This window comes from Salvelinus fontinalis, chromosome 8 (genome assembly GCF_029448725.1).
Source record: "Salvelinus fontinalis isolate EN_2023a chromosome 8, ASM2944872v1, whole genome shotgun sequence".
Lineage (NCBI taxonomy): Eukaryota > Metazoa > Chordata > Actinopteri > Salmoniformes > Salmonidae > Salvelinus > Salvelinus fontinalis.
In genome coordinates this window covers 32,835,380-32,849,470 of record NC_074672.1, presented here as the reverse complement: position 1 = coordinate 32,849,470, position 14,091 = coordinate 32,835,380, and the positions used below count along the sequence as shown (strand labels likewise).

The 14,091-nt window shown below is 43.3% G+C and overlaps 1 protein-coding gene across 1 annotated transcript; it reads right to left on the bottom strand.

The window, feature by feature from the left end:
• Window positions 1-2,237: 2,237 nt before the first annotated feature.
• On the bottom strand, window positions 2,238-10,605 carry LOC129861480 (E3 ubiquitin-protein ligase RNF114-like). The gene is made up of 6 exons (XM_055932864.1): window positions 10,091-10,605; window positions 8,713-8,863; window positions 6,845-6,951; window positions 5,986-6,100; window positions 4,463-4,570; window positions 2,238-4,365 (listed from the first exon to the last, which is right to left on the bottom strand). Exons 1-6 carry the CDS (start codon window positions 10,315-10,317, stop codon window positions 4,300-4,302), a joined length of 774 nt encoding a protein of 257 aa, XP_055788839.1. The 5' UTR covers window positions 10,318-10,605; the 3' UTR covers window positions 2,238-4,299.
• Between the last annotated feature and the right edge of the window lie 3,486 nt (window positions 10,606-14,091).

Here is a 14,091-nt window from a genome sequence, read left to right as displayed (position 1 = left end):
GAGTTTAAGAGCGGAAGAGGAATCGGTGTAGAACTAGTCTTGATGTTGGGGAAGCCCGCAAGCGTTTTCTGTTCAAACATTTGAGAGGACTAACCTGCCAAGCCGAAGCCGAGAACGAGGAGGTGGTGCCTGGGCGGCAGGATTCCCGCGCTTCCTGTTTCTCCTGACTTTGAGGAATTTTTATGGTGAACAAACTCCCAAAGCTCCACTCACACACCCCGCCACATATACCTGGCTCAGCAAAACTAGAAAAGAGAGAGAGAGATGGAGAGAGGAAAAGAGGGAGAGACAGAGAGATAACTTTCCAGGCACAGAGGTACAGAAAGAGAAACCTTGAAGTCACCTTGAGTTCGTTGGTACCAAACAGATCTTGAGAAATCTTTCCAGACTGGTAGAGAAAGAGAGAGCTTTTTCTATGACTCACACTTCTCACATTCTATAAACTAAGTAATCTCAAAGTCTGGAGGTCGCGGTAAAAGGGGGGATAACTTTAATTTGCATGCATTTTTAAATGATTTTTGAACATTTCAACATATACAGACTTGACCCAATGGCCATGGAATTAAAGTGCAAGCGCACTACCACCTTTGCCATAAAGATCCAGGCCACTTGACAGAAGCCGTTGTACTGGAAAGTACTGGACATAACGATGAGTCCAGGGTGGTGATGCTGCTACTCCTTCAGCCTAGTGCTATAAACACACAGGTCAACCCATTTGATGACATAAAGGTCCAGTGAACCTGAGCACGATGAAACCAAAGGCCGTCTTAGACACTGGTCCTGCTTGCCAAACCACCCTCTTGACGTGGCCTACACACTACACAGTAGTGCCAGAGACAGAGATGAGACACCTCAGGTGAACACTGTGCTGTTCAAGTCTCCGTTCACAGGTTGAGATACTTTGAGAGAACCCAAGAACGAGAGAACAAAAGAGAAAGAGGTAAAACAAAAGAAAAGTGGGTGGAAGTGTGTCTGGGGTAGCATCACATGCCGATGCTGTGACACACATCTGAAACAAATCGACGCCCTCTCTCCTCCCCTCTCGCAGTGTGCCTGCGGGGCCGTGTAGCGTTAATTGCTGCCTCTACACAGCCCCGAGTCTGCCACACACTATCTAATGCTCGCATCAAAGAAATCACGAGCTCAACTTTATGAAATTTTTATTCAATATGTTCACTTCTCTTCCCTTTTCCCTCTTTCTTCCTATTCCCCACCTTGGCCCTCCTCTCCCTTTCCACCGCCGCCACCAAACAGACAAGAGTCTCCCTACCATGTTTTCAGCTTTACTTCCTTCCTGCCCAGAAGCACTGCTGGTGAATCTCGTTAGTTCTCACACAGTCAACTTCTCCTCTCCGCTCTGCCAGGAGCTAAAAACCTGATCGGGGAGAAAAAGGGAGAGAACGAGAGAAAGGAAATAAAAGAAGAGGGGAGGAGAAAGGGGGGCAGAGATGAAGAAGTTTGGCTGCTGAGGTATTCCACAGAGCTAAGTGGGAGATGGTTGATATCACTTAACTAATGAGAAACAAGATGCAGAGAACGACACAAAGGAAAGAGCAGATAGCAGAGGGTTATTCTCTCCTCTCCCTATGGACATAGTCAATACACACTGTGCTACAAGGCTCTTTCATCATTCTGACTGTTTTATTTGGATCCACAATGGAACATTGTGACTCTTAAAGAACCTATTTTCATCATATTATTTATGCATTTGCAGGACATGAATCCATAAGAGTACTTGATCCAACAATCTATTCAGTGTTCTTCATCTTCACATACATCAGCGTAGATTCTAAGCAATCCTAGCTTTTCTCTTAAACCATCCAGATGTGATCATCATCCCTATTCCCTTTGTAGATGAATTATAAGTTAACATTTTACTTAGTCTGATCTCCTACCTTGCCCCCAAGTAGACAGTCAGGCATAATCATGGTTGGCTTAAGATTGATGTACCTTACACATTACCAACTCTTTCTCTCACTCACACACACACACATTTGGTCATCCATCAGAGCACGGAGTGTTGTTTTTGCCCCCACATAGCTCACTCTCAGGTATAAATCACATAAGCTGATTTCAAGGTTCAATGTTTAAATAATTAAAGAGCTTTAATTTATCAGGATTTAGCACATTCAGACAACAGAGAGAAATAAAAAAAAACTAATGAAAAGGGGTAGAGGGATACAGAAGAGATTCTTAAATAGAGTATTTGGAGAGAAAAAAAACAAGACATGAACACATTTATCACACGTATAAAGATTTTTATTGGAGAAAAAAAACAAAACAAAAAAATCCTGGTATAAAGTACAATTATGCAAAACCAGAGTCAGCCTCCGAACCAGTGCTACTTCAGCTGAGCGTGATTTATCCTATAGTTACCACAGGGTCGTAGATTTTAAACGCAAGGCTTACTTAAGAAAATTTACACAATGAACATTTCTCAAATTATAAACAAAAACCTTCATTAACCTAGCTATTTATTGATTGATCGTAAGGAAAATTATGCATTTCATTATTATTTTCAACCCCCACTTATGAAAATCAGGCAAAAATGTAAATCATTCAATTTCAATGTTATTTTTCCCCTCATACACATTCCAGGCATAGAAAGGCCTCACCCTTTGAAGTTCCATCATTTCCTTGACCACATAACTGATCAATGTATTAAAACTTAGTCGATGTATGTTTTATGAACTTGTGGCAGAAACTCTGGCATAATGTGAAAGCTCTGTAAAAGAGATCCAGTAGCTCTACAAAGCCAGAACAAATCATTTATTAAATAGGATACGCTTTCACAAATAAAAGACACTTGACTGAAGCATCTGAAGTTGTCATCCAAATGCTCACCATCAACATTAGGGCCATGTTCCAGAGGAGAAGGGTAGCAGAAAATGTTTTGAAATAGAAAACAAAATGTTTTCTTATTGAATAAGTTCGTACCCTAAATATGTTTTCTTATTTCGCTGCTATTGAAAGCCACCCAGCTATGGCAGAGCAAGGGTGTCACCCAGGAGTTAAGGTAAGCAGGCTTTTGATGCAGCCCAGTACTTGATCCATCTTATCGTGGTTCATATTGAAGACTATGAGTAGTTGATTATTCGAAACAGGCGTGTGTGTGTGTGTGTGTGCGTAGGCTAGTGCTGGACCGGAACGAAAGCCTGCACTCCTAATAGCAAGTCTAGAGATGATGCTGGAAATGGCACAGTGCCTCTAATGTTAGATGGAGAGTGATGGAGCTCTACTGCCCTCCTTTGGCCAAACATGGGGAACTACAGCCTACAGGGGGCCCATAGCAGTGCATCAAATCCAATTGTCCAAAGATAAACTATTTAAATGACAGATACTGCCTGATTGTGAGGTTCATACTTAATATCTTAACCAATCAATACTAAATAAACTTACAGACGTCTTAAATGAAGGCCATCTACCAGCAAGAGGGTCTAGCATGCGCCTCGAAAACCGTGAGAGGTTACACGGAGGAATGCCACATTCAAGGAATATGGCTCTTATGTCACATGCATAGAAGTCCTACTCTCAGAATGCAGCCTCTATCACCATATTCAGTAGTCTAGGCTCCGAAGCAACACACTGACCCATGTCTCTACTTGGGAGAAAATCAAAAAGGATACAGTAAAAGACAAAAACACTACTTAAGTTTCTTGTGTGAACAAGTGTACACCACAGGGAGAAGGTTTGACACTCAGACATCTATTCTCATCAGGAAAAGTATTTAGAGTACACATTATATAAACACATTCCTCCTGGAATAAGAGTTACTGGCAGTTTACACCTTACAATGCTTTCTCGCATTGAAGAACGAAGTCTCATTGCATTTTGTTGGCAAAGGGTAGCCACCTAGTGGTCAAAGCCTCTTATTGCAGAATCAACAGTAGCAAACTAACATAACTTTGGGAGTCCAGGTACATTAGGCCTACATGACAATGTTATCAATGAACAGATCAAATCATAATGACTCAGTGGATTATGACTGATCTTACAACACGCTTCTCTGGAGAGATACAGGGACATCACTCTTCTACCAGTCCTACACCAGAAAGCACATTAACTGTGTTCAACTTGTATTGGTTTATTTATGTTTGAATGATTATTATCTAATATTAAAGTGATAAGAGGAGTTGTTCGGTAGGGCTCAAAGCTTCCTGGTTATGCAGGCAGGAAGTTGCACCCACCCTTAATATTATGTTGCCTATGGTTATACCACTAGCCCAGCTCAAGGAGGGTGCAGTGCAATTCCCCCCCACCCAAATCCCCTTTTCCTCCTTCCTTCAGACATACACCACCTCAGTTCTCCATGAGGGAGCGCTGTAGAGCCTCCTGGATCATAGTGTGTTCGTCTGTAGAGTAGTCCTGGAGAGAAAGGAGGAGAGAAGGGGAATAATTAAATAATAAAAACAGATGTGTACGATAACTGAATTGTGGCCACTGCGTCTTAAGATCCACTTACGACAAAGGTGTCATAAGAGAAGGTGTGTCTAATCTTGAGGTGCTGGAAGAAGTCAGCGCTCCTGTAGTTAGGGTCTCCCCAAGGCATAGAGGCACAGATAGGACACACCTGCAACAGAATAAAACATTATTCATCTGGACACGAGTCTTTAGCACACCCTCACAAGTAACATTAAAAACACATTGTGTTAAAGCAGCAATAGACATGCACACTCACACCAGCCTTTCCGTCAAATGTACGTCCAGATTTTTACAGGCTTTATCAAATAGACACCCAATTGAATGCCGTCTCACGTAGGCTAATGCTTATTTAGGAGGGCCACCTGCCGATTTACACCACATGAAAGTGACTGCAATGATTATTGAGCTGAGTCTCAAAGAGCCGCCAGTCAGACACGGTCACAGCGATCAGACACGGTCACAGCGATCAGACACGGTCACAGCGATCAGACACGGTCACAGCGATCAGACACGGTCACAGCGATCAGACACGGTCACAGCGATCAGACACGGTCACAGCGATCAGACACGGTCACAGCGATCAGACACGGTCACAGCGATCAGACACGGTCACCCCAAATAGCAACAAGATCTCAGTCTCACTTTAGTATTTAACATTATGCAACATTATTTTTTAGCTCCTAAACCAGATTAAAAGACAGCAGTAAGCTGCATCATTCACTTAAATACTCCTTGTTGGTCGAGTAGTATGACATTCTGTCAATTATATTTTAGGAAGATTAATCTAGCAAAATATAATTAATGGTGAAGGGCACTGATATGGAAAATCTATATAGCATTTTTTCAACACTTCTCCCCTGTATGCACACAGCAGAGTCTTTCACAGACTGACTGGCGTGGCCTGGTACCAGTTGAGACAATTGCAAGTCTATAATTTTTTTATCAGCCAAAAGTCATCAATTACCGGCTAACGTAAATGCTGTGACACACCTAGACATTCTCATGCCCCCCCACCCTCCACCACACCCTGCTTCTAGAAAGGCACAAGCTATGACTATACACCTTGGCAGGTATTATTTCCTTTTCCCCCGCTATAACACTAAAGTGTGTGTGACCGTCAGCAGCTAGGAGGGGACTCTGGTACGGTAGTAAGTCATACAGGCTCCTGGCAGATAGCTGTGTGTGCGATGATTTAGGACCTGCTCTGCAGAATGATTGAGGAGCACAGTGGAGCGGCTCAAAAAGACTCACACCATACGCACACATTCCAAAGCACCTGGTTTTACAAGCCATCCCTATTCCATACTCCCCCCCCCCCCCTCCCATCTTTCTGTCATCTTGTTTTCCTCTCTTGGCTTTCTGTCAAGCTCTCCCTTATTCTCTCCCTCCATCATTCTCACTCTTTCTATGCAACAACTCCTGTTACACCCGTGGCTGAAGCAGGTTGTCACAGACTGCATGCATTAACAGTAACACACCATCTTTGTCCTCACGCAATGAACAAAAAAATGCTGGGGGGGGGGCAATTATCAGGTGGGTCACATTTCAGTGAGGACCCCTTACCACGTGGCGCGTGTCCCGGGCATGCTGGGAAGTGCAGTGCTCCACCAGGCCGTCCTGGTCAAGGTTCTGGCAGTTACAGTACGGGCAGGAGAAGGTGAAGCGATTCGGCAAAGGGCTGGAGACAGAGGGGGAGAGTTACAGTAGGGGCAGAAGGTGAAGGGGTTGGGTACAGAGCTGGAGAGACAGAGGGGAAGGGGAATGAGGACATGTTGGATATGCTAAAGCAGTGCTTCCTTTGTTTGTATTATACATGACCATGGTCTCTATAGACGAGCTAGCTGACAAATCTGGAAAAAAATGTGAACGCTTCACTGGGACAGAAGGCGGTGTGTTGTGAATATGGATGGCCAGATTGCTAGCAACAGAGGTAGCTCGTTTCAGCTAGTTCTCCTGTTCTTCATACTATGTCTTGTTTTGAAATGTGACTGATGTTATGTCTATGCTAATATAGCAAAAAAAAATACAAAAATCACTAGCTAACCAACAACTGTAACAAATGTATTTGAGAGACTACAAGTGCTCATAGTTCAAATGTATTTATGTTTTCAATAAACATTGGAGACGACATGTAAACTACCCCCCCCCCCCCCCATCTGTGTTGTTGCAAAACAACCAGCACGTCTATGGGTCTGTGCCCTTCACTATGAAACTCAGTGTTTATGCAAGTCAAAAAAAAAGAAAAAAAAAAGTGGATATTTAGAGCCAATACAAAAGATGAGAACCTATAAAGATGGGTTGATCATCAATACATATATGAATTATGTAGTATAATATTATCTTTCTAAGTCCATTAGTGGACGATTGAACAGCATTTCAAAGCTGCTGTGCCACCACTCAGACTACACCCTCCCCGTCTCACCCGATAATGTTAGGCTGGGTTTGGGCAGTGGTTCTGACCCCCTCCTCAATGTACTCCTGGTACTTGGAGCAGGCTGCCGTGTGGCCTCTCATTTGGGACAGGCCAACCTGAGAGAGACAAGGAGGAACCAGGCCTCAGTGCTAATGGTAGTGTAGAATATTCAGAAACATAGACTTTTGTGCACATATACAAATACAGTGCATTCAGAAAGTATTCAGACCCATTCCTTTTTTCCACATTTTGTTACGTTACGTCCTTATCCTAAAATGGATTAAATACAAAATTCCTCATCAATACACACACACAACCGCCCATAATGACAAAGCAAAAGCAGGTTAAGAAATGGTTGCACATTTATTAAAAATGAAAACAGAAATACCTCATTTACATAAGAATTCAGACCCTTTGGTATGAGACTCAAAATTGAGCTCAGGTGCATCCTGTTTCCATTGATCATACTTCAGATATTTTTACAACTTGATTAGAGTCCACCTGTGTTAAATTCAATTGATTTGGACATGATTTGGAAAGGCACACACCTGTCTATATAAAAAGGTCCCACAGTTGACTGTGCAAACTGAGCAATCGGGGGAGCAGGGCCTTGGTCAGGGATTTGACCAAGAACCCAATGGTCACTGACAGTTCTTCTGTGGAAATGGGAGAACCTTCCAGAAGGACAACCATCTTAGCAGCACTCCACCAATCAGGACTTTATGGTAGTGCCCAGACAGAAGCCACTCCTCAGTAAAAGGCACGACAGCCCGCTTGGAGTTTGCCAAGAGGTATCTAAAGGACTCTATGAGAAACAAGATTCTCTGGTCTGATGAAACCAAGATTGAACTCTTCGGGCCTGAATGCCAATCGTCACATCTGGAGGAAACCTGGCACCATCCCTTCGGTGAAGCATGGTGGTGGCAGCATCATAATGTGGGGATGTTTTTCAGAGGCAGGGACTGGGAGACTAGTCAGGATTCGAGGGAAAGATGAACAGATTTAAGTACAGAAAGATCCTTAATGAAACCTTACTTAAGAGCACTCAGGACCTCAGACTGGGGTGAAGGTGCACCTTCCAACAGGACAACGACCCTAAGCATATAGCCAAGACGACGCAGGAGTGGCTTCGGGTCAAATCTCTGAATGTCCATGAGTCGCCCAGCCATCTCTGGAGAGACCTGAAAATAGCTGTGTAGCGACACTCCCCATCCAACCTGACAGAGCTTGAGAAGATCTGCAGAGAAGAATGGGAGAGACTCCCCAAATACAGGTGTGCCAAGCTTGTAGCGTCATACCCAAGAAGACTCAAGGCTGTGATCGCTGCCAAAGGTGCTACAACAAAGTACTGAGTAAAGGGTCTGAATATTTATGTAAATGTTACATTTCAGTTCCTTTTTAATAAATTTGCAACATTTGTCATTATGGGGTATTGTGTATAGATTGAGGAAAAAAAACAAAACATTTTAGATTAAGGCTGTAATGCAGGCCTCCCGGGTGGCGCAGTGGTCTAAGGTACTGCATCGCAGTGCTAGCTGCGCCACCAGAGTCTCTGGGTTCGCGCCCAGGCTCTGTCGCAGCCGACCGCAACCGGGAGGTCCGTGGGGCGACGCACAATTGGCATAGCGTCGTCCGGGTTAGGGAGGGTTTGGCTGGTAGGGATATCCTTGTCTCAGTATGTAAAATGTATGCACTCTACTGTAAGTCGCTCTGGATAAGAGCGTCTGCTAAATGACTAAAATGTAAAATGTAATGTAACAATGTGGAAAAAGTAAAGTGGTCTGAATACACTGTATATCAAATTCACTCCCTCGTCCTAATTCCCTTGACTATTCAGTGTTTTACAAATTGACAGCATGCTATACACAGAGACACACCTGTGCTCCACAGCCCTTGCAGGCCGCCACAGAGGTGTGTATGAGGGCATCTAGGTCAGTGGCTTTGGCCCAGTGACCCAGTGCTGCCCTGCACACGGCACACACTGGCTTTTGGGGCCGCAGGCACGCCTGCAGACAACTTTGACAAAACCTGGAGGGTGGAGGGAGAGAATGGAAAGGAGAGTGGAAGTGTAGAAAATCATTAATTGGCTAAAATGCAAGTAGCGGACTGAACTCCATGGTGAAGGAAGTTTCTGATGAATTTCAATGGCGTGGTCGAGACCAGGCTTGGTGGAATCTACGTCTGGCTACACCAATTTGCCAAGGTCAATACTTACAATAATTTAATATTATGAAACGCCCGCCTTATAGTCATGTTTGTCCTCTGTAGTGTGCTTTTCTTTGCTGAAATCCATACCTTTTATTTAAATAAACGTTAATCAAATACCAACACCGACTGTTTCCTTGTTGAGATTCAATGGACACATGCGCCGAGTTGCCGTCTTTGAGCAACAGCAATTAGAAATGGCAGTATTAGATTAACGTTTATTGAAAAAGTATGGGTTTCAGCAGACAAAGAATGGCACGCAACTAAAGAAGGCAAACATAGACAAGCTGGGCGTTTCATAATAAAATGTTTTTGAAGTATTGACCTTGAGCGAATCGATTTAGTCGGAGCTAGACATTGGTTTAGTTAATCAGAAACTTCCTTCACCATGGCATGGAGTTTAGTCCGCTAAAATGAATGCAAACATATATTTATAGGTAATGTAATACCAACGAATTGTTCAATACAGAAGGAAAACGAAACTGAATGTTATACGTCTGGCATCACACAAATAAACAATGATGCAGATGATTAACGTTAGACCTCTATGTTCATCACCGATAGTTTCATACTTTACTTTATGAAATTTAATGACGGTGCGAATGTTTTATTACTAAATGCACTTCCGTCACCGAGGAAAAGTCCTGTCATGAGGACATTGGGTTTTGTAGTTCTTTAAAGATCTACATTAATGAATTTCACAAATCGTTCGACTACAAAACCCACGATTCTTGAACCCCATTTCTTGACGTAAACAAAACTGAACGTAAAGCAGATTTATGAACTTACAAATATCTTACAAACATTACATTGAATGCCAAAATAAACATTAATGGATAGCTAATTATTCATTCCTGTCAGAAGTAGTTAAGTTATGGGTGTACATACATGTTCAATCGTTTAGCTAGCCAGCTCACAACAGATCTTGCTGGTGGGCTGGCTAGTTTTGCCAAATAGCTAACGTTAGACAGCTCGTTAGCTTGAACTTGGACGATGTCTAGCCAGCTACGTTAATAGACAAAAAATATATATTTGTGTAAAGATACTCACGTATGTCCACAGTGTGTTGTGACAGGGCTATCAAAAATCTCTAGACAAACCGGGCAGAGGAACTCTGTCACGTCCCTGTCGCCTCCAGAAACATTTTTCTTCTGCTGTGCAGAGCTAAAGGATCCTAGCATCGCCATTTCTTCTCTCTCAGCTGTCAATTTGGGGGACCTATTGTTGCCTTCAATACAACTGGGTGTATTCATTAGTCGAATTCCGTAGCAAAACATTTCATCTGTTGCAAAACGTTTTGCAACAGATGAAAGCGGGTTTCCAATAGATAACACAAACGCAGTCAAAATTGGTAAAAAATCCTGAAAACAAAACGTAGCTTTTTGGTCGTAATTGAAAGTTAGGTTTAGGCCACCCGTAGCAGCTTTGGCAGTAAGAGGATGATTTCAGAGATACAGTATTATATAAATGTACACATTTCCTGTTGAAAACGGATGTAAGGACTCGGCTCAGGTCTCTTTTTACACCTGCTATGCTAGTTTAGGGTTAGCAGTATGGTGAAGGTTAGGGTTAAAATCTGATTTTAAGAAGATACATTGTAGAAATGGGCGGAGCTTAGGACTTTGTATCTGTTAATTAATGACGACTGGTTTACCGTTTATTCTAGGAACCAAACGGAAGCATATAACATAGCGAATGGAACCAAACAGGGAGTGACATACCTGAATTTGTCCAATATTAACTCTCGTTTTCTTTGCAAAAACGGTTACCGTTTTGAGTAAACGAGTTCTGATGCAAAACGTTTTGCAACAGATTAAACGTTGTGCAACATAATCCGTCTAATGAATACACCCCTGAAAACAAAACGAAACACGAGCTCATGCTGCGTTGATAAACAAGTGGAAAGGTGGTAATTACCAGGGTTGGGGAGTAACGATTACACGTAATCCGTTACATGTAAGGGATTACAAAAAACTGGTAACTGTAATCCGTTACCAGCTAAAATGTTGTAATCAGATTAATTTTGAACAACTAGATGATTACTTCAATCAATCAATCAATCAATTTTATTTTATATAGCCCTTCGTACATCAGATAATATCTCGAAGTGCTGTACAGAAACCCAGCCTAAAACCCCAAACAGCTAGAATGCAGGTGTAGAAGCACGGTGGCTAGGAAAAACTCCCTAGAAAGGCCAAAACCTAGGAAGAAACCTAGAGAGGAACCAGGCTATGAGGGGTGGCCAGTCCTCTTCTGGCTGTGCCGGGTGGAGATTATAACAGAACTATGCCAAGATGTTCAAAAATGTTCATAAGTGACAAGCATGGTCAAATAATAATCATGAATAATTTTCAGTTGGCTTTTCATAGCTGATCATTAAGAGTTGAAAAACAACAGGTCTGGGACAGGTGGCGGTTCCATAACCGCAGGCAGAACAGCTGAAACTGGAATAGCAGCAAGGCCAGGCGGACTGGGGACAGCAAGGAGTCACCACGGGCGGCAGTCCCGACGCATGGTCCTAGGGCCCAGGTCCTCCGAGAGAAAGAAAGAGAGAAGGAGAAAATTAGAGAGAGCCAAGATTTTCAAAATGTTCATAAATGACAAGCATGGTCAAATAATAATCAGGAATAAATCTCAGTTGGCTTTTCATAGCCGATCATTAAGAGTTGAAAACAGCAGGTCTGGGACAGGTAGGGGTTCCATAACCACAGGCAGAAGAGTTGAAACTGGAATAGCAGCAAGGCCAGGCGGACTGGGGGCAGCAAGGAGTCACCACGGCCGGTAGTCCCGACGTATGGTCCTAGGGCTCAGGTCCTCCGAGAGAAAGAGAGAAGGAGAAAATTAGAGAGAGCCAAGATTTTCAAAATGTTCATAAATGACAAGCATGGTCAAATAATAATCAGGAATAAATCTCAGTTGGCTTTTCATAGCCGATCATTAAGAGTTGAAAACAGCAGGTCTGGGACAGGTAGGGGTTTCGTAACCGCAGGCAGAAACAGTTGAAACTGGAATAGCAGCAAGGCCGGGCGGACTGGGGACAGCAAGGTGTCAGCATGCCCGGTAGTCCTGACGTATGGTCCTAGGGCTCAGGTTCTCAGAGAGAAAGAGAGAACGAGAGAATTAGAGAGAGCATACTTAAATTCACACAGGACACTGGATAAGACAGGAGAAGTATTCCAGGTATAACCAACTGACCCTAGCCCCCCGACACATAAACTACTGCAGCATAAATACTGGAGGCTGAGACAGGAGCGGTCAGGAGACACTGTGGCCCCATCCGAAGAAACCCCCGGACAGGGCCAAACAGGAAGGATATAACCCCACCCACTCTGCCAAAGCACAGCCCCCACACCACTAGAGGGATATCCTCAACCACCAACTTACAATCCTGAGACAAGGCCGAGTATAGCCCACAAAGGTCTCCACCACAGCACAACCAAGGGGGGGCGCCAACCCAGACAGGAAGTTCACGTCAGTAACTCAACCCACTCAAGTGACGCACCCCTCCTAGGGACGGCATGAAAGAGCACCAGCAAGCCAGTGACTCAGCCCCAGTAACAGGGTTAGAGGCAGAGAATCCCAGTGGAGAGAGGGGAACCGGCCCTGGAGAGACAGCAAGGGCGGTTCGTTGCTCCAGAGCCTTTCCGTTCACCTTCACACTCCTGGGCCAGACTACACTCAATCATATGACCTACTGAAGAGATAAGTCTTCAGTAAAGACTTAAAGGTTGAGACTGAGTCTGCGTCTCTCACATGGGTAGGCAGACTGTTCCATAAAAATGGAGATCTATAGGAGAAAGCCCTGCCTCCAGCTGTTTGCTTAGAAATTTTAGGGACAATTAGGAGGCCTGCGTCTTGTGACCGTAGCGTACGTGTAGGTATGTACGGCAGGACCAACTCGGAAAGATAGGTAGGAGCAAGCCCATGTAACGCTTTAAAGGTTAACAGTAAAACCTTGAAATCAGCCCTTGCCTTAACGGGAAGCCAGTGTAGGGAAGCTAGCACTGGAGTAATATGATCAAATTTCTTGGTTCTAGTCAGGATTCTAGCAGCCGTATTTAGCACTAACTGAAGTTTATTTAGTGCTTTATCCGGGTAGCCGGAAAGTAGAGCATTGCAGTAGTCTAACCTAGAAGTAACAAATGCATGGATTAATTTTTCTGCATCATTTTTGGACAGAAAATTTCTGATTTTTGCAATGTTACGTAGATGGAAAAAAGCTGTCCTTGAAACAGTCTTGATATGTTCGTCAAAAGAGAGATCAGGGTCAAGAGTAACACCGAGGTCCTTCACAGTTTTATTTGAGACGACTTTACAACCATCAAGATGAATTGTCAGATTTAACAGAAGATCTCTTTGTTTCTTGGGACCTAGAACAAGCATCTCTGTTTTGTCCGAGTTTAAAAGTAGAAAGTTTTCAGCCATCCACTTCCTTATGTCTGAAACACAGGCTTCTAGCGAGGGCAATTTTGGGGCTTCACCATGTTTCATTGAAATGTACAGCTGTGTGTCATCCGCATAGCAGTGAAAGTTAACATTATGTTTTCGAATAACATCCCCAAGAGGTAAAATATATAGTGAAAACAATAGTGGTCCTAAAACGGAACCTTGAGGAACACCGAAATGTACAGTTGAGTACAGTTACTTCGAGGATTACTTTTCAATTCAGAAAGGATGTTTGCAGAAAAAAAACTGACACTTCTGTTTTTTTCAATGACATTCAAATCAGCATTGATTTGAATGTCAAATTTAAATCAAGTTTAGATCAAGTTTAAATTTGTTCCACCTGAGCGAGTCTGACCACAAGTCAGAGACCACCATGATGACACACCAAATGTGTTTTATGGATCATGGGAAAAGAGCAGGAATAGGCTTTTGTACAGTAGGCTACAGTACTAGCTATGTCTTCCAATGGTGCGACTGCTATCGGCATCCAAAGATTATCCAAGTTGAATAAACGCTTGCAGGTTCTGTCCACGAATTTCAAGGCTGTGTTGACACAATGACTTATCAATGACCCAAGACCAGCTCAGTTAATCCCTACCATTGTG

Excerpts from the sequence above, each read along its gene's own strand:
- LOC129861480 (XM_055932864.1), bottom strand. The coding sequence starts at position 10,317 with ATGTTTTGCTACGGAATTCGACTAATGAATACACCCAGTTGTATTGAA. Across the intron at positions 8,864-10,090 it reads ACAACACACTGTGGACATAC|GTTTTGTCAAAGTTGTCTGC; the intron begins GTGAGTATCTTT and ends TCCACCCTCCAG. Across the intron at positions 6,101-6,844 it reads ACCCAGCCTAACATTATCGG|CCCTTTGCCGAATCGCTTCA; the intron begins GTGAGACGGGGA and ends CTCTGTCTCCAG.